Raw genomic sequence first — 19,698 nt, 5'->3', positions numbered from 1 at the left:
CCTTAGGCAGTCACACTGCTGTGCCGCTGAAGATCACGATCAACTGGGAGATCTTCTGCGACCAACCAGATCACGATCGACTGGTTGGTGACCACTGCTCTAACTGTTTCTTTTACTTTGTTGTTTAGCCATGGTAGCACTTTTTTGGTCCTTTAAATTTTTTTTAATTTGGGGGTATACATTTAATTTAAGACTATTATGGTGTTCTAAAAACGTTCCCATACAGCTTGCAGGCATTTCACTTTTGTGACTGTACCTTTTAATTTCTGTTTAACTAGCTGACTCATTTTTGTGCAGTTCCCCTTTCTGGAGTTAAATGCTACTGTGCTGGGGCTTCTTTGGTATTCTCTCCACACACCCCCCCCACCAAGGATGTTAAATTTAATTACATTTTGGTCGCTATTGCTGAGTAGTTAAACTATTTTCACCTCTTGGAACAGATCCTGTGCTCCACTTAGGCCTAAATCAAGAATTGCCTCTCCTCTTGGGGGTTCCAGGACTAGCTGCTTCAAGAAGCATGTTGATGTTGAGCAAGAAGATGCTGATGTAGAGCAGTTGCAGGTACGAACACAGATGTGCTTGGTACTATAAGTAAAGGGGGACCCGGTACCACAGGCATTAACACAGAAGAAAATAAAGGTAATTCTGGCTTTTGTAAGACCTTATGTATATGTGGTTGGCATCTTACAGTACCATGGGGCAAAAAAAGGAGCCGGAGTGGAGACAGATGGAGTTGATGGTGCTGAAGTAATCAGCACTGTTGTCTCCTGTGCTGAAACACGTATCAGTACTGTGTGGAAAATTGCCTGCACTACTTTGATGGGTCTCGCGCTCTCTCTTCTTTGGGAGGGTTCAGGGCACCGTTTCTCACCCCTGAAATGGGGTATTAACTGCCCCACTAGTGTCCTAGAGGAGGGGAGTGCAGAGGGAGGGACCCGGGCCTGCCCTCTACTCCAGGTTCCAGCCCAGGAGCCCTACGGATAGCGGTAAACCGCTTGAACTAGCAGATCCTTCCCCTGAGCTACTTCCCTCTCCTGCCCTTCAACTTGTGGGGCTTCCTGCCCTCCCTATGCATAAACCAGGTGTCCCTTTACCTAGGGTCTTGGTCTTCTTAGCCCACCACAGCTCTTTTCCAAACTCTCCTCTGCTTCCCTCCAAACTGCTCTCTGCTCCAACACCAATCCACTCTGCTTCAACTCCTTTCCCTGTCTGATTGAAACAGGAGAGTTTTATCAGGTGACTGGCTTCAGGTGCTCTAATTGGCTTCAGGTGCTTTAATTAATCTATAGCAAATTTTCTTCCCTCTACAGGGAATAAGGCTCCCTTCTAGCCCTCCCCTGCTGCCCTCTGGCCTGGGCTTTCCTTGCATTTTGCCCCTGCTTTAGTCCCCGCCCCGCGACCAGGCCAGACGCTTTTTCTTCGGGTTTTTTTTGTTTTTTGCTGCCGTTCGAGTGCTGGTCGGCTGCCAGCTTGCCTGCCAGCCCCCCCCCCCCCCACGCCTGCCCTTGGACGCTGCTATTGCTTCAGCTGCAACCCTCAGAAGAGGGGGGAGGACTGCCGACCCGCTCCCCGGAGGAGGGGAGTGGAAGCCCCCAGACCCAACCGTTTTGCTGTTTGTTTGTGGACCCGCAATTAATCATCTTCTTATCTTTGCTTGGCATTTTTGGAATGCTCCACAAAGACCGGGAGAGAAGACAGCTGACAGAGACATCGCCAAGGGAAGCTACAAATCATCGTGGAGGGGGCCGTAAGACTGAGTAGCCTTTGAACTGTACTCTCGTGTGGGGGGAGTTTGACTGTGTCTTACCTGCGTTTGTAGGGGCACAGGGGGTGTGGCAGGGAGCTGCCCCCCGATCCATCGGTGCCCCCCAACACTACTACAACCGTCACGGCCCCCCCGCTGTCCGCCCCTGCTGGCAACCTGCCGTCTGTCTCTAGCCTCAACTGCTTGCTTTTAATTCCATCATCCGGACCAGAGACAACAGCCAAACAAACGAGACTCTTTGGATAAACGCGCATGGGTCCGCGTCCCCGTCCCCCCCGCCGGACTGCCCACCTCACAGTTTGCCCCTACTACCTGACCCCAACTCCTGTTTTCCTTCCCCTGTCCAGTCCGACCCATTTGTCCACCCCCTGCCTGCAGCCCAACAGGGAGAAGTGGTTAATCTGCTTCCCCCTCCCTCCTCCTCCTTCTGGTGTCTCCCTGCTCACATGGCGGGGAATGAGAGGGGTGAGGCCCCTCTAAGAACCTCAGTTGCCCCTCCCCCACCTACCCCCCTGCCCATCCCCCAAGCCCCCCTCCCCACCACTGCTGCCAAAATACCGGCCACCGCCCCCGCTGGGGCATCGGCAGCCGGAGGCACCGGGGCGAATATTACCGCTGCTATGCCCACCGCCCCCCCCCCCGGATTCTAGGAAAGCCACCGCAGTTAGCCGGAAAGGCCAGGGTGCGAAGAAGGGGAAGGGCCCCGCCACAACCACCAAGCCCTCCATGGCAGAGGCTGCCCCCACCACTGTGGCCTCATCATCGACCAGGCGTCCCTCCCTGCTGTTCCCTCCACCAGCTCTGCGAGTGTCCCTCCCCCGGCCCCCAGGGCGTATGCCCAGGCGGTGGCAGCTACCCCCCGGCCTGTCGCCTCGTCATCTCACCCACCCACCCCCTCCGCTACCATCAATAGCGGCCGAGGCCCCTTTCCCACCATGACCAGGAAGCATGGCATCCGTTGCCTCTTGATGCCCGCCTCGCCCCACATGGAGACATACGTGCAGGCATTGCCGAGGGTGGTAGGACCCACGGCCATTGTGGCGGCCTCCAAAATGTATGGGAAGGTCATCTTTTTCTTAGCATGGGAGGCTGCCGCCCAGGAGGCAGTGGAGAAGGGCCTGGCGGTGGGGGAGGTATTTGTCCCCCTGGAGCCGCTAGAAGACCTGGGCATCCGCCTAGTCCTGACCTCCGTCCCTCCTTTTCTACCCAATGCCGCCCTGTTACCCGCTCTCTCCACCCTGGGGAAACCCATTTCCGTCATCAGCTCTCTCCCGTTGGGCTGCAAGGACCCCATCCTCCATCAAGTCCTTTCGTTCCGCCGGCAAGTGCAGCTTTTACCACCGCCGGCGGCGCGTGACGGAGAGGCGCTCGAGGGGTCCTTCCTAGTCCCCTACCAGGGAGCCCGCTATCGGGTCTACTATTCCACAGTAGAGGCCCGGTACTACCTCTGCCAATCAGCGGGGCATGTCCGAAGAGACTGCCCCTTGGCCTGGCGGGGAGGGGCACCCGAGACCCGGCAGGACATCAGCTCCGTCATTGCCGACGCCCCTGGCCGCCCAAGATCTGAAACCGCCTCTCCTCTTGCCCGGGCCCAAGAGACACCTCCCCTACAATGCCCAGACGAGCGAGGGAGCCCCGCCTTTGCTGTTAACAATCCAGCAGAGCCTATGGAGGAGGGTGCAGCAAAGATATTACCGGGCATAGGAGAGGGCCTGCCCCAAGGAAAACCGCCCCCCCCATGTTGCCTCACCGTTACCTCCCCGAGCCCCTGAACCATCGCCTCTGCCCCCCGACGCGACCCCTGCTAACCAGCCGCCAGATGATGCTATGGAGGGCTGGACCCTAGTCCAGGGAAAGCGAAGCAAGCGGAAGGCTCGAGCTCCGCTGCACCCATCCGATGCGGAGGCTCCCCGGAAGACCAGGAAGGGAGGCTCCCGCAACAGGGTACAGCTAGCTCACCAGCTATGATCACATCCTCCAGGCCACAAGGGCCCTTATAAAGGAGGGTAAAGGGAAAGGAAGGCACGGCGCCGTGGCCTACAGGCGGGCCCACAGCTTCCGTGACGATTTACTCACTTACGGGATGGGTCACGGATACTTGCGCGACCCGCCGGGGGCTGCAAACACCCCTGCCAACAAGGAACCCCCACCCCCCCAGCCCTCCGCATGACGCCCCTCATTATTGCAACTTTGAACACCAGGGGCTGTAGGATGGCTCTCCGCAGGTCTCAGGTGCTCTCTTACCTTCGGGAAGGGGGATACGTTGTGGTTTTCCTGCAGGAGACCCATACGGATCCGACCACCGAGGACAGCTGGCAGCTGGAGTGGGGGGATGGGGTCTACTTCAGCCACTTCACGATTCGACAAGCTGGGGTGGAGACCCTGTTCTCCCCCAACCTACGGCCCGAGGTGCTAGGGGTCACTGAGGCCATGCCGGGCCACCTGCTGCACCTCCGAGTCCGTATGGAGGGGCTCGTGGTCAACCTCGTCAACATCTATGTCCCGGCAACGAGCCCGAAGCGGCCGCAATTCTATCAGCGGGTGTCCGACTTCCTCAGCACCCTAGATTCTCACGAGTGCTTAGTCCTGGGAGGGGACTTTAACACCACCCTCGAGGAACAGGACCGCTCAGGGGCCGAGCTGAGCCCGGCCGCTGCGAACATTCTCCGAGAAATAGTTGAACATCACTCCCTAGTAGATGTCTGGCGTGACCACCACCCAGATGACACTTCCACGTTCACCTTTGTCCGGGTGGAGGCCCATCGGTCACACCACTCTCGGTTGGACCGTATTTATTTATCCCGTTTCCATCTTTCATAGGCCCATTCCTCCAACATTCGGCCGGCCCCATTTTCCGACCATCATCTAGCCACCATAACAGCCTCCCTCCGTGCAGAGAGCCGGGGCCGGCCTATTGGCACTTTAACAACAGCCTGTTGGAGGATGAGGGCTTCGTGACGTCCTTCCGGGAGATTTGGCTGGCCTGGCGAGAGCAGCGGCGTGCCTTTCCCTCGGCGCGGCAATGGTGGGATCTAGGGAAGGTGCGCGCCAAGCTCCTCTGCCGTGACTACACCCAGGGCACCAGCCAATGGAGAAATGCAGCGACAGAGCAGTTGGAACGGGAGGTCTTAGAGATGGAGAGGCGTCTGGCCACCAGCCCCGAGGACCCGTTCCTCTGCGGAGCGTGCCGGGAGAAGCGGGAGGAGCTCCGGACCCTGGAGGACCATCGGGCCCGAGGTGCCTTTGATCGATCCCACATCCGCCTCCTTCGGGAGATGGATCGCGGCTCCCATTTCTTCTACACCCTGGAGAAAACGAGGGGGGCCAAGAAACATGTCACCTGCCTTCTAGCAGAAGACGGCGCCCCCCCTCACAGATCCGGTGGAGATGTGTGGGAGGTCCCGTGAGTTCTACACAAGCCTTTTCTCCCTGGATCTGACAGATCCTGGCGCTTGCAGGGTGCTCTGGGAAGAACTCCCCACGGTCAGCGTGGGCGACCGAGACAGACTAGAGCTGCCTCTCACCCTGGCCGAGTTCTCGGAAACCCTCCGTCACATGCCCACCAATAAATCTCCGGGCATGGACAGGCTGACCGTGGAGTTCTACCGCACGTTCTGGGACATTCTTGGCCCAGACCTAGCCACTGTCTGGGCTGAGTCTTTGCAGGGCGGGGTTCTCCCTCTTTCGTGCAGGCGAGCGGTGCTCGCCTTGTTGCCGAAGAAGGGGGACCTCCGCGATTTATGAAATTGGCATCCCGTCTCGCTCCTTAGCACGGATTACAAAATTGTAGCAAAAGCAATCTCACTGCGGCTAGGGTCCGTGATAGCGGACGTGATCCACCCAGACCAGACCTATACTGTCCCGGGTCGCAGCATTTTTGATAACCTATTTCTAGTCAGAGATCTTTTGGAACTCGGGCGTAGAGACGGTCTGTTGTTCGCCCTCCTGTCTCTTGATCAGGAGAAGGCGTTCGATAGAGTGGACCATGGGTACCTCCTGGGCACTCTGCAGGCGTTTGGATTCAGACCTCAGTTTGTGAGTTTTCTCCAGGTGCTGTACGCTTCCGCGGAGTGTCTGGCTAGACTCAACTGGACCCTGACCAAACCGATCAGCTTCGGGCGAGGAGTACGGCAGGGGTGCCCCGTCTCGGGCCAGCTGTACGCTCTGGCGATCAAGCCCTTCCTCTGTCTCCTCCACAGGAGGTTGACGGGGTTGGTGCTGTGGGAGCCGGAACTGCCTGCCGGTCCTGTCAGCGTACGCGGATGACGTGCTCCTCGTGGTCCAGGACCCGGGCTACTTAGCGTGGGTGGAGGCTTGCCAGGCCATCTATTCGGCAGCCTCCTCCGCCCAAGTCAACTGGGTCAAGAGCTCTGGCTTGGCGGTGGGGGACTGGCAGCAGGTGAGCTCCCTCCCACCCGCGCTTCAGACTATCCGGTGGAGCGCGGGCCCACTGCTCTACCTAGGCGTTTACCTTTCTGCCACGCACCCTTCTCAGCTGGAGAACTGGCAAAATTTTAGAAGGCAGGGTGATAGAGCGGCTCCGGAAATGGACGAGGCTACTCCGATGTCTCTCCCTATGAGGGAGAGCACTGGTGCTTAGCCAACTAGTCCTGTCCACGATCTGGTACCGGCTCAACATCCTGGTCCCGGCCCCGCGTTTCCTGACCGACCTCCGGACACCAATTCTGGAGTTCTTTTGGTCAGGAATGCACTGGGCCCCTGTTGGGGTTCTTCATCTACCCCTGAAGGAAGGAGGGCAGGGCCTGAAGTGTCTGCACACTCAGATCCGTGTCTTCCGCTTCCAGGCCCTGCAGAGGCTCCTTTGTAGTGCAGGTAGTTCGACGTGGAGCATATTGGCGCACGCCTTCCTATGCCGCTTCCTAGGGCTCCGATACGACTGGCAGCTCTTTTATCTTTGTCCAAGAGGTTTTCCGCGAGACCTCTCTGGGCTGCCGATCTTCTACCAGGACCTCCTCTGGACCTGGAAACTGTTTTCAACGACCAGGTCCGTGGCAGCCACCGTGGGGGCAGATCTCCTCGCGGAGCCCCTGCTACACAACCCACAGCTTCGTGTGCAGGCGGCGGAGTCCCACTCAGTGCGCCAGAGTTTGGTCCTGTCGGAAGTCATGAGAGTCGGAGACCTCCTGGACTATGACCGGGGAGACTGGCTGGATCCCCTGACGCTCGCTCGGCGCATGGGGCTCTCCAGATCTCATACCCCCCGGCGCGTACTTCAGGAGGTGAAGGCCGCCTTGACACCCGCTGCTTGGGCTTATCTCAACCGAGCCCTGCACGAGGGCACACCCCACCCACCCTCTACCCCAGGCCCGCCAGACCTTTCAATTGGGCCCCTACCCTGTAGATCCCAACAAACCCCTCACCCTTTCACTGCAGCCAGTCAGCTCTCATATCGTGCCACGGAAATAGCTATACACACTCACGCTTCACACCCTTCACGCCCACACCCTGGTGTCCCGCCCCGATACAAAGTGGCGGGACCTCCTGCCACCTTTGGAGGGTGAGCAACCCCGGTGGGCGAGCCTGTATTCCACCTTAGTCCCGAGGCCCGTCGGGGACATTAGTTGGCAGCTCCTTCACGGAGCTGTGAGTATGGTGTTTTTGACACGGTTCACCCCCATCCCGGATACTTTCCCTTTTTTGCATCATCAGCTCCTTCTGCTCCCTTACCTCTGTCCTATCTCCTCTGCCCCTCTCCACACGCTTCTTTGGCTCCCTTCCCCATGCTCCCCAGACTCCTCCTGCAGTTCTGCCCCTGGTGGACCTCTGCTCTGGATCTTGTTCTCTCTAGTGATGTCTCCAGCAGACAGCAGCGGCAGAGGCTGAACGGAGACTGCTGCCTTGCAGGGGACACAGCCCCACAGCAGCCACTGCTGGCAGGACAGCAGAAGTGCAGGGATTTTCTCTCAACACTCTGTTCAGTGCTAGGAGCTCTGGCTGAGACAGCTATAAATAGCAAGTGAGAAGGCAGCACCCCTTAGTGCCTCCTCTTGGCGACAGGCCTGCTCTATAACAGCTTTACACCTTCCTTAATCCTGGGTTGTCTGAGGGCCACTTTGGCTCCCCACAGGTTAAAGCAGCCCCAGGGATGTTCCAACTTGCACCGGCTAAAAAGCCTGATAGGAACCACTAAGCCAGTACAGGATCAGTGGAGTGCATCACACATCAGCCCCTTCCCATCATGCCCTTTGCCTGCCTCAACACACACCCAATGCCTTTTGTTGAGGGAATCCTGCAGACTGGTTAAGACCAGTCTAAAACTCCTTGCACTGCTCTATTGGCCCTACAAGTCTATATCACTGATAGGAAATCGCAATCTATTTTCAATCTTTTTTTATCATTCTTTGTCTGCTGACTAATTGTTTCCAAACTTGGTCAGTTTAAGTATCAACTCACCATAAGACTATTTCTGTGAAATACTTGCCTGTTTCAATCTCTCCCTTGCCTGTATAATTTTCTTCCTTAGCCACTTACAGCGAGCAGTGACAATGGCTGCATGTCCCCGGACTCGGTCTTCCTTCTGTCAGTAATGAGTGTGAAAGAAGAACACGTGATAAGTGGACTCACAGACAATATCATCCTGGAAGACAGAAGGAGTGGAGGGTCCTTCACGCCTTCCAGGTTTGGGTCCAAGGTATGATGATTTTACTTTAACTATTAGAACATACTGTGATAGCAAACAGAGGGCACATAAATATCCACTGTACACACCGTGGGCAAAATTCCACCCTCTCTTCCTCCAAAACACTTAGTAAAATTGGTTGAGGAGATTCTTTCACCATAAGCCCTGAGGAGAAGGGTGATAACTATGTTCAGTGACCATGGGATCCTGTAGTTATATGTGATGCCCAGAAATAAGAGTAACATTTGTTTGCTGCTACTCTTAATAATTGGACCAATTTAATGGCACTCTGTGAATCCTCTGCAAAGGCTTTTATAGAAATGCACTTTGTGGTTTTTTCAAGTGCTTCTAGCTTTCTGAAAAAGTTATTCTTGAGCTCAAATTTCTCATGCTTGTTCTCAGCCAAAAAGTGAAGGTTTTTTCTTTCATGTTTGGTCTTTGTTTTAATTATTGGAGAAAGAAGGAAGTTGTTTTTTCCCATAATTTAAAACATTTTTCATATTTTTTATTTCAATAATTAAAAAATGGCTTTTAGGAAACTTGAGGCATGATACTGCAAACCGTTGACCATTATCTTTCAGGAGGTATTCACTAGCTTTGAAGTTGGAGTTCTTAAATATCACTTTTCACAATATAGCTACAGTTATCATATCTATCTTAGGTTTTTACATAGCACTTTCTCTCTCAAAATGGCTCCGTGGGATTCCATATTCGTGTCTCAATGACTTATACATTCTAAGTTTACAGGTTCTCTTTCCCTGACAGTCTGCAAATTTACCTGGAATACTGTACACTTACTGAAGCAGAATCACATTATCTTCCCGATTAATGACCCCTTGTGCTCTAGTTTTCTGGGTTGGCTGGCATAGCCACTGTACAGTTATTTCTTTTACAACAAATATGCTGTGAATATGCAAATATCTCTTCAGTGCTGGTCACTGTAGCTATGTCTACATTGCACACCACTTTTGGCAGTGTGTAGTGTACACACAGCTACATGCCCCAGGGAAAAGCACATCGCATCCACTCTGTAGTGTGTAGCTAAATGTATCAGTGAAAGGCTCTGGCAGAGGCAAGGCTGCAGAGAAAAGCTCTGGTAGAGGCAAGGCAGCGGGGAAAGGCTCAGCCTCTTCCCACTACCTCTCCTCTGCCAGAGCCTTTCCCTGCTATTGGAGCCTATGTCATGGCCAGGTTCTGGGCACCAGACCACAATCATGAGACAGAACATAACATAAGAACATAAGACTGGCCATACTGTGTCAGACCAAAGGTCCATCAAGCCCAGTATCCTCTCCTCTGACAGTGGCCAACGGCAGGTGCTCCAAAGGGAATGAACAGACAGGTTACCATCAAGTGATCCATGCCCTGTCACCCAGTTCTGGCAATCAGAGGCTAGGAACACCATTCCTGCCCATCCAGGCTAATAGCCATTGATGGATCTAACTTCCATGAATCTATCTAGCTCCCTTTTGAACCCCATTATAGTACTGGCCTTCACAACACCTTCTGGCAAGGAGTTCCAGAGGTTGACAGTGCGTTGCGTGAAAAAATACTTTCTTGTGTTTGTTTTAAACCTGCTATCTATTAATTTCATTTGGTGGCCCCTTGTTCTTCTATTATGAGAAGGAGTAAATAATACTTCCTTATTTACTTTCTCTAGACCACTCATGATTTTATAGAATCAGAGAATATCAGGGTTGGAAGGGACCTCACGAGGTCATCTAGTCCAACCCCCCTGCTCAAAGCAGGACCAATCCCCAACTAAATAATCCCACCTAGGGATTTGTTAAGCCTGACCTTAAGAACCTCTAAGGAAGGAAATTCCACCACTTCCCTCTAAGGAAGGAAATTCCACCATTCCAGTGCTTCAGCACCCTCCTAGTGAAAAAGTTTTTCCTAATATCCAACCTAAACCTCCCCCACTGCAACTTGAGACCATTAATCCTTGTTCTGTCATCTGCCACCACTGAGAACAGTCTACATACATCCTCTTTGGAACCCCCTTTCAGGTAGTTGAAAGCAGCTGTCAAATCCCCCCTCATTCGTCTCTTCTGCAGACTAAATAACCCCAGTTCCCTCTACCTCTCCTCATAAGTCATGTGTTCCTGCCCCCTAATCATTTTTGTTGGCCTTCACTGGACTCTTTCCAATTTTTTCACATCCTTCTTGTAGTGTGGGGCCCAAAACTGGATTCATAGAGATTCTACGGCACAGTCTGGTTCATTTAAGATTTTTACTTCATTTGATTCATTTTACTTCATTTGAGTCTATGCTTTCTTTCACATATAGTGCCACTCTCCAACCACCACGATCTGTCCTTGCGATATATTTTGTACCCTGGTATTACTGTGTCCCATTGATTATCCTCATTCCACCAAGTTTCTGTGATGCCTATTATATCAATATCCTCATTTAATACAAAGCACTCTAGTTCACCCATCTTATTATTTAGACCTCTAGCATTTGTATATAAGCACTTTAAAAACTTGGCACTTTTTTTCGGTCTGCCATTACATGATGGTCTGCAGAAGAGAAGAACACAGCTCACAGGACCCTTGATCGTCTATATTGTAGCTGGATTTTAAAAGGATTGGATAATTTTATAATCAATAACATGTAGTGATGTGCCAAACAGAGCTAACCATCCTAGCTCTTGCTTTCACAGGTGTCACGGAGGAATCTCCCACCGGTCTCCAGCCTGGTTCAAATGTCCATGTACTTTACGAAAATTCCTTAATTCTCTGTGTCTCATTACCAAGCACTATAATTGACAAATACAGCTGAAGTACAGAAGTCTCCCTACAGATTCTTGTAAGTGTTACAGAAATAATTGTCTTAGCATACAGCTGAAGAAGATGGTTTACCTTCATCTTTATGTCCACGAATGACAGACTGCTTCTCTCAAACTCAAGTATCATTTTCACTAGATTATATACCCACCTCTCCCAGAACAAACTCCAAGTCGCTGAACTGCCTGTTTTCCCACAGTCTTCCATAATCTTCATGTAAAGTGCATTTTGGGTAACAAGAAAACTGAAATAAAAAAGATTTTACACCCGTTATAGTTTATTTCAGTTTATCATTGGGGCATGCCAACAGCACCATGGCTAAGATTGCCACTGGATTTCAACGTTGACGACATCTTAACCTACAGCTCAAAAAACAAACTACAGAATGTCCTGATCAATTATATACACCTATGTACCCTCATGCATGGTAGTGACTTTGTGAAGGAGGGAGTTGGATGGGGATCTGTTGTAGGAGGCAGGAAATATATGTCCCCAAAACCCACAGGTTTCAAAATTTCAGAGCCAGAAGTATCACCAGTTTTCAGAACCAATTTGCAGAAGATAAGAATGAGGGGAGATTTGATAGCTGCTTTCAACTACCTGAAAGGGGGTTCCAAAGAGGATGGATCTAGACTATTCTCAGTTGTAGCAGATGACAGAACAAGGAATAATGGTCTCAAGTTGCAGGGGGTTGGACCAGATGGTCCCTTCCAACCCTGATATTCTATGATTCATAGACAGCGTCAGTCCCAGTAATCAGTGCCAGTAACCACTTTGGTGCAGAACACTTCTGAAAATGTCACGACTTTAAAAATCCCAAGAATGAGGGTTTTTTTATAGTAACAAGATGCCACTCTGCCAACTTGTGCATGCAGATTGTGCATGCATACACATGCTTTTTCTGCCAGGAAGGACCACAATATATCACATACATACTTACACAGAAGAGAGTATCAGCTACCTTCTGGGGTTTGCTGGCATGACGGGTAATACCAGGGAACACCAGAAGACAAAAGGGAAGCTGGGAGAACCACACTCCAGAATGGGGATGCTTCTCTATAGCCCCCTGAAGCTGTGGTGCTGCCTGCCTGCCCTCCTCCATGTTCCCTGTTGTGGCTTTAGTTTTAACCCTACCATGTAGGTGGCTGTGGGAGGTCTAGGAGCATGCTCTGTGCAGTTGGCATGTAGGAATTCCATGGGGGTGGAGCACGCTCAGCAGCTGGGCCAAAGCATGCATAATGCACATGGATGATCAGTGGGATCAGATAGATAGAATGGTTTGGAGATTTTAGCAGCAAACTTCTAACAAAGCTGAGCATGTGAAAATAGTAATCTTTAGAGGCCTATAACCCACTCAAACCATCCTCCTGACAAATTTCAAGTGCCTGTTCCAAAGCATGGAGGTGCTAGAGATCCTAGAAGAAACAGTTATAAAAAATGTTTCACATTGTAAAAAGTGTCTGAACTGCTTTTGATGAAATGTTTAAAAAAATCAGCCTGAGGCAGAGACTAAGCTTAGAAAATTTCAGCCTGAACAGTTAAAGTTTAGGAACAATTAAGCAACTGAAAACATAAGCTTATAATGGATAATAGTAGGCGTGCTCCATAACCCCATGAATCAGGTTAACAAATTACCTGGAATCTGTACATTTCTCCACTTCTAATGTTATTGTCCACTGTCCCACCAAAGATGTACATGGCGTCTGAGATGACAGCTGCAGCATGGAAGAGTCTCCCACTTGGCAGCTAGGAAAACAAGCACAAAAATGTTGAGGACTATTTAAGAGGTACCTTTTCATGATTTAATTGGGGATTGGTCCTGCTTTTGAGCAGGGGGTTGGACTAGATGACCTCCTGAGGTCCCTTCCAACCCTGATATTCTATGATTCAAACAAGAATTTGTCTGGGAAAAAGCAAAAGTGAGAAAGGAAAAACAATATAATGTAAATGAATTAGCAACAAATGGCAGGCCCATCTGACAGATTTTAGGATTGCCTTGTTACCTCTACAGCCTCCCTTCCTTCCACTTTTAATGGCGCCCCTTTTGGTAAACTTTTAAAATTATTAGTATTTTACATATGCAGGGATGTATGTATTCTGTAGGTAAGAATGTTCTGCAGAATACTCCTGTTGCCAAGAAACTTTGCTTCAGAGTTCAGTTTCATTTTAAAAAACAAAGTACATTTCCATCCCTTATAGATACAGATATATCTTCCAAATGCGAACAAAATATGAACTGAGTGTTTATTCTGCAAACTGACAGCTTGAAATAAAGGTGTAAACTGACCCATTTATGTCAGTGGGTGTTAACTCTGAACCCTAATTGTGAAAATTTAAATGCAAACACTAACTCTTTCAAGTTGGTCATTGTAGCAGAATCATTCCGCTAATGTGACTGATCAAGTGATGCTGGACGCAAAGATGGATACTGTAAATAGGAGACAGTGGAGCAGCTGGTTGCTGTGAAGGAGGGTGATGGGGGAAGAAGCCCATCTTCCCCCTTCTCCAAAATGTCCAAGAGAATGTATCTACCCCTCATTGTCTGTTGGTCAAATCACATCCTATAGCTCCTGGGTTTCAACAACATCCAGCTGCTCCCCAAACTGCTATAATTCATAGGCTCTCTATGGACAGAAGGGATCACTATGGTCATCTAGTGAATCTGATCTTCTGCATAGCAAAGGCTACACTTAGGATGGAAGAATCCAATGCACCGCTACAGACTAGGGACCGAATGGCTAGGCAGCAGTTCTGCGGAAAAGGACCTAGGGGTGACAGTGGACGAGAAGCTGGATATGAGTCAGCAGTGTGCCCTTGTTGCCAAGAAGGCCAATGGCATTTTGGGATGTATAAGTAGGGGCATAGCGAGCAGATCGAGGGACGTGATCGTCCCCCTCTATTCGACATTGGTGAGGCCTCATCTGGAGTACTGTGTCCAGTTTTGGGCCCCACACTACAAGAAGGATGTGGATAAATTGGAAAGAGTCCAGCGAAGGGCAACAAAAATGATTAGGGGTCTGGAACACATGACTTATGAGGAGAGGCTGAGGGAGCTGGGATTGTTTAGCCTGCAGAAGAGAAGAATGAGGGGGGATTTGATAGCTGCTTTCAACTACCTGAAAGGGGGTTCCAAAGAGGATGGCTCTAGACTGTTCTCAATGGTAGCAGATGACAGAACGAGGAGTAATGGTCTCAAGTTGCAGTGGGGGAGGTTTAGATTGGATATTAGGAAAAACTTTTTCACTAAGAGGGTGGTGAAACACTGGAATGCGTTACCTAGGGAGGTGGTAGAATCTCCTTCCTTAGAGGTTTTTAAGGTCAGGCTTGACAAAGCCCTGGCTGGGATGATTTAACTGGGAATTGGTCCTGCTTCGAGCAGGGGGTTGGACTAGATGACCTTCTGGGGTCCCTTCCAACCCTGATATTCTATGATTCTACAGAATTACATCCAGAGATTCCTGCATTAAGCCCAGAACTTCTGGTTGAGCTAGAATGTAGCACTGAGAAACAGACATCCAATTTAAAACTTTGAGTGATGGAGAACTTTCCACATCCCTTGGTAAATTTGTTCCAATGGTTAATTCCCCTCACTTTTAAACATTTGCTTCTTGTTTCCCGTTTGAATTAATCTAACTTCAGGTTCTAGACACCGGATCTTGTTATGTCTGTTAGATTAAAAAGCCCTCTGCCATCAGAAATCTTCTCCTCATGTAGATACTGACAGACTGTGATCAAGTCATCTCTGAGCCTTCTCTTTGATAAACTAAATAGATTGAATTTCTTAAGTCTCTCACTGTAGGTAGGTTTTCCAAACCTCAAATTACGTTTGTAGCTCTTGTCTCATCACTTTTCAATTTCACAACTTCCTTTTTGAAGTGCGGACACCAGAACTGGACACCGTACTCCAGTAATGACATCATTAATGCTGAGTAAATGAATACCAAAAATAGCTCTACCTCCTTACTCCCACTCAATATTCCCCTACACATACATCAAAGAACTAAAGAAGTCCTTTTGCCACAGCACTATACTGAGAGCTCATGTTCAGCTGGTTATTCACCATGATCCTTAAATCCTTTTCAAAATAATTGCTTTTGAAGATATTGTCTCTCATCCTATAATCGTGACTTACAGTCTTTCTTCCTAGACATACAATCTTGTATTTCGATGAATTAAAAAAGTATGTTGATTGTTTATGGCCTATTACCAAGTGCTCCAGATCACTCTGTATATATGACCTATCCTCAGCATTATTTATCACTCCACTAAAGGCTGTTTTCTGCAAACTTTGCCAGCACTGATTTTAAATTTTCTTCCAGATCACTGATGAAGGTCTATGATACATACTGATAAAGACAATTGAATAGCACTGGTCCAAGACAAATTCTTGTTGGATCCTACTTGAAACACCCTCAATGAACAGATGAGGATTCTCCATTAACAATTTTGAGAACTATCTACAAACCAGTTTTTAATCCATTTAACATGTTATATTAATTTTACATGGTACTCTTATATTTGAATCAGTATGTCGTGGAATTAAGCCAAACATTGTATAGAAGTCCACACACTTACCTTTATCAATCAAACTGTGTATGTTATCAAAACATACCAAGCTTGTTTGACAAGACCTATTTTTAAAGAAACCCTTCTGATTGACATTATTTAGGTTCCCATCCTTTACTGACTGACTCTGGTTTTGTTCAATATCTTCATAAATGATCTGGAGGATGGTGTGGATTGCACTCTCAGCAAATTTGCGGATGATACTAAACTGGGAGGAGTGGTAGATACGCTGGAGGGCAGGGATAGGATACAGAGGGATCTAGACAAATTGGAGGATTGGGCCAAAAGAAATCTGATGAGGTTCAATAAGGATAAGTGTAGGGTCCTGCACTTAGGACGGAAGAACCCAATGCACAGCTACAGACTAGGGACCGAATGGCTAGGCAGCAGTTCTGCGGAAAAGGTGACAGTGGACGAGAAGCTGGATATGAGTCAGCAGTGTGCCCTTGTTGCCAAGGCCAATGGCATTTTGGGATGTATAAGTAGGGGCATAGCGAGCAGATCGAGGGACGTGATCGTCCCCCTCTATTCGACATTGGTGAGGCCTCATCTGGAGTACTGTGTCCAGTTTTGGGCCCCACACTACAAGAAGGATGTGGATAAATTGGAAAGAGTCCAGTGAAGGGCAACAAAAATGATTAGGGGTCTGGAACACATGACTTATGAGGAGAGGCTGAGGGAACTGGGATTGTTTAGTCTGCAGAAGAGAAGGATGAGGGGGGATTTGATAGCTGCTTTCAACTACCTGAGAGGTGGTTCCAGAGAGGATGGTTCTAGACTATTCTCAGTGGTGGAAGAGGACAGGACAAGGAGTAATGGTCTCAAGTTGCAGTGGGGGAGGTTTAGATTGGATATTAGGAAAATCTTTTTCACTAGGAGGGTGGTGAAACACTGGAATGCGTTGCCTAGGGAGGTGGTGGAATCTCCTTCCTTAGAAGTTTTTAAGGTCAGGCTTGACAAAGCCCTGGCTGGGATGATTTAATTGGGGATTGGTCCTGCTTTGAGCAGGGGGTTGGACTAGATGACCTCCTGAGGTCCCTTCCAACCCTGATATTCTCTGATTCTATGAAATAAGGGATATTGCTGAAATAAAAGCCTTGCTGACATAGCCCTGTTTGCTACAGAATTAAGATAAACTTCACTGAATTAGGTTTAATACCTTTAATGTACCTTTGGGGTACATCGGATTAAAAATGCAATTGTGCTATGTTCACCTGCACATCCACCAATGTGATATATGCCATCATGTGCCAGCAATGCCCCTCTGCCATTTACATTGGTCAAACTGGACAGTCTCTACGTAAAAGAATAAATGGACACAAATCAGATGTCAAGAATTATAACATTCATAAACCAGTTGGAGAACACTTCAATCTCTCTGGTCACGCAATCACAGACATGAAGGTCGCTATTTTACAACAAAAAAACTTCAAATCCAGACTCCAGCGAGAAACTGCTGAATTGGAATTCATTTGCAAATTGGATACTATTAATTTAGCCTTAAATAGAGACTGGGAGTGGCTAAGTCATTATGGAAGGCAGCCTATTTCCCCTTGTTTTTCCCACCCCACCCCCCCCAGATGTTCTGGTTAAACTTGGATTTAAACTTGGAGAGTGGTCAGTTTGGATGAGCTATTGCCAGCAGGAGAATGAGTTTGTGTGTGTGTGTTTCCCAGGGGGAGGGGGGGGGGAGAAAGCCTGGATTTGTGCTGGAAATGGCCCACCTTGATTACCATGCACATTGTAGGGAGAGTGGTCACTTTGGATGAGCTATTACCAGCAGGAGAGTGAGTTTGTGTGTGTATGGGGGTGGGGGGTGAGAAAACCTGGATTTGTGCTGAAAATGGGCCACCTTGATTATCATGCACATTGTAGGGAGAGTGGTCACTTTGGATAAGCTATTACCAGCAGGAGAGTGAGTTTGTGTGTGTGGTTTTTGGAGGGGGGTGAGGGAGTGAGAGAACCTAGATTTGTGCAGGAAATGGCCCACCTTGATTATCATACACATTGGGAAGAGAGTGGTCACTTTGGATGGGCTATTACCAGCAGGAGAGTGAGTTTGTGTGTGGGAGGGCGGAGGGTGAGAAAACCTGGATTTGTGCTGGAAATGGCCCAACTTGATTATCATACACATTGTAAGGAGAGTGATCACTTTAGATAAGCTATTACCAGCAGGAGAGTGGGGTGGGAGGAGGTATTGTTTCATGGTCTCTGTGTATATAATGTCTTCTGCAGTTTCCACGGTATGCATCCGATGAAGTGAGCTGTAGCTCACAAAAGCTTATGCTCAAATAAATTGGTTAATAATAATCTTGCTTCTAACCTTGCTTTTAATTTAAACAGACTGAATAAGCAAGCAGAAAATGTAAGTAAAAGCACAAGGCTGCACCACCTCTCCCCCCCAAGCTAATAGCCTTGTCTTTCAGTAACAAGAGAAGATAAGTTTCAGAGTAGCAGCACTGTTAGTCTGTATCTGCAAGAAGAAAACTGGTGCTTGTGGCACCTTAGAGACTAACAAATTTATCTGAGCATAAGCTTTCGTGAGCTACAGCTCACTTCATCGGATGCATTCAGTGGAAAATACAGTGGGGAGATTTATATACACAGAGAACATGAAACAATGGGTGTTACCTACACACTGCAAGGAGAGTGATCAGGTAAGGTGAGCTATTACTAGCAGCAGAGCCGGGGGCGGTGGGGGGAACCTTTTGTAGTGATAATCAAGGTGGGCCAGTTCCAGCAGTTGACAAGAACTTCTGAGGAACAGCGGGGGAGAGGGTGGGGGAAATAAACATGGGGAAATAGTTTTACTTTGTGTAATGACCCATCCACTCCCAGTCTTTATTCAAGCCTAAGTTAATTGTATCCAGTTTGCAAATGAATTCCAATTCAGCAGTCTCTCGTTGGAGTCTGTTTTTGAAGTTTTTTTGTTGAAGAATTGCCACTTTTAGGTCTGTAATCGAGTGACCAAAGAGATTGAAGTGTTCTCCAACTGGTTTTTGAATGTTATAATTCTTGACGTCTGATTTGTGTCCATTTATTCTTTTACATAGAGACTGTCCAGTTTGACCAATGTAAGTGGCAGAGGGGCATTGCTGGCACATGATGGCATATATCACATTGGTAGATGTGCAGGTGAACAAGCCTCTGATAGTGTGGCTGATGTGATTAGGCCCTGTGATGGTGTCCCCTGAATAGATATGTGGACACAGTTGGCAACGGGCTTTGTGGCAAGGACAGGTTCCTGGGTTAGTGGTTTTGTTGTGTGGAAAGAATTTTCTGTAGTATCTGGCTGATGAATCTTGCCCATATGCTCAGGGTTTAGCTGATCGCCATATTTGGGGTCGGGAAGGAATTTTCCTCCAGGGCAGATTGGAAGAGGCCCTGGAGGTTTTTCGCCTTCCTCTGTAGCATGGGGCATGGGTCACTTGCTGGAGGATTCTCTGCTCCTTGAAGTCTTTAAACTATGATTTGAGGACTTCAATAGCACAGATATAGGTGTGAGGTTTTTTGCAGGAGTGGTGGGTGAAATTCTGTGGCCTGCGTTGTGCAGGAGGTCAGACTAGATGATCATAATGGTCCCTTCTGACCTAAATATCTGTGAATCTATGTGTGGTGTGTGGTTGCTGATGAGTATTTGATTCAGGTTGGGGGGCTGTCTGTAAGCAACAACTGGCCTGTCTCCCAAGATCTGTGAGAGTGATGGGTCGTCCTTCAGGATAGGTTGTAGAATAAAGACTGGGAGTGGATGGGTCATTACACAAAGTAAAACTATTTTCCCATGTTTATTCCCCTCTACCCCACTGTTCCTCAGAAGTTCTCGTCAACTGCTGGAAATGGCCCACCTTGATTATCACTACAAAAGGTTTCCCCGTCCCCTCCCCTTTGCTGGTAATAGCTCAGCTTACCTGATCACTCTCCTTACAGTGTGTATGGTA

At 48.9% G+C, this 19,698-nt stretch overlaps 1 protein-coding gene across 3 annotated transcripts in view; it reads right to left on the bottom strand.

Annotated features, from left to right (window-relative positions):
• The window catches only part of LZTR1 (leucine zipper like post translational regulator 1), a 289,726-nt gene that overhangs the window by 103,874 nt on the left and 166,154 nt on the right, over nucleotides 1-19,698 (bottom strand). For all 3 annotated transcript variants that reach the window (XM_084611172.1, XM_084611173.1, XM_084611171.1), the window contains 3 exons: nucleotides 12,830-12,940; nucleotides 11,346-11,438; nucleotides 8,208-8,303 (listed from right to left, as the gene is read on the bottom strand). In XM_084611172.1, the coding sequence (XP_084467298.1) occupies nucleotides 8,208-8,303; nucleotides 11,346-11,438; nucleotides 12,830-12,940 (300 nt within the window). The remainder of the gene's footprint in view (nucleotides 1-8,207; nucleotides 8,304-11,345; nucleotides 11,439-12,829; nucleotides 12,941-19,698) is intronic.

The sequence above is a fragment of the Lepidochelys olivacea genome (genome assembly GCF_965140295.1).
Source record: "Lepidochelys olivacea isolate rLepOli2 genome assembly, chromosome: 21".
Taxonomy (NCBI): domain Eukaryota; kingdom Metazoa; phylum Chordata; order Testudines; family Cheloniidae; genus Lepidochelys; species Lepidochelys olivacea.
This window is presented reverse-complemented; position numbering and strand designations above follow the sequence as displayed.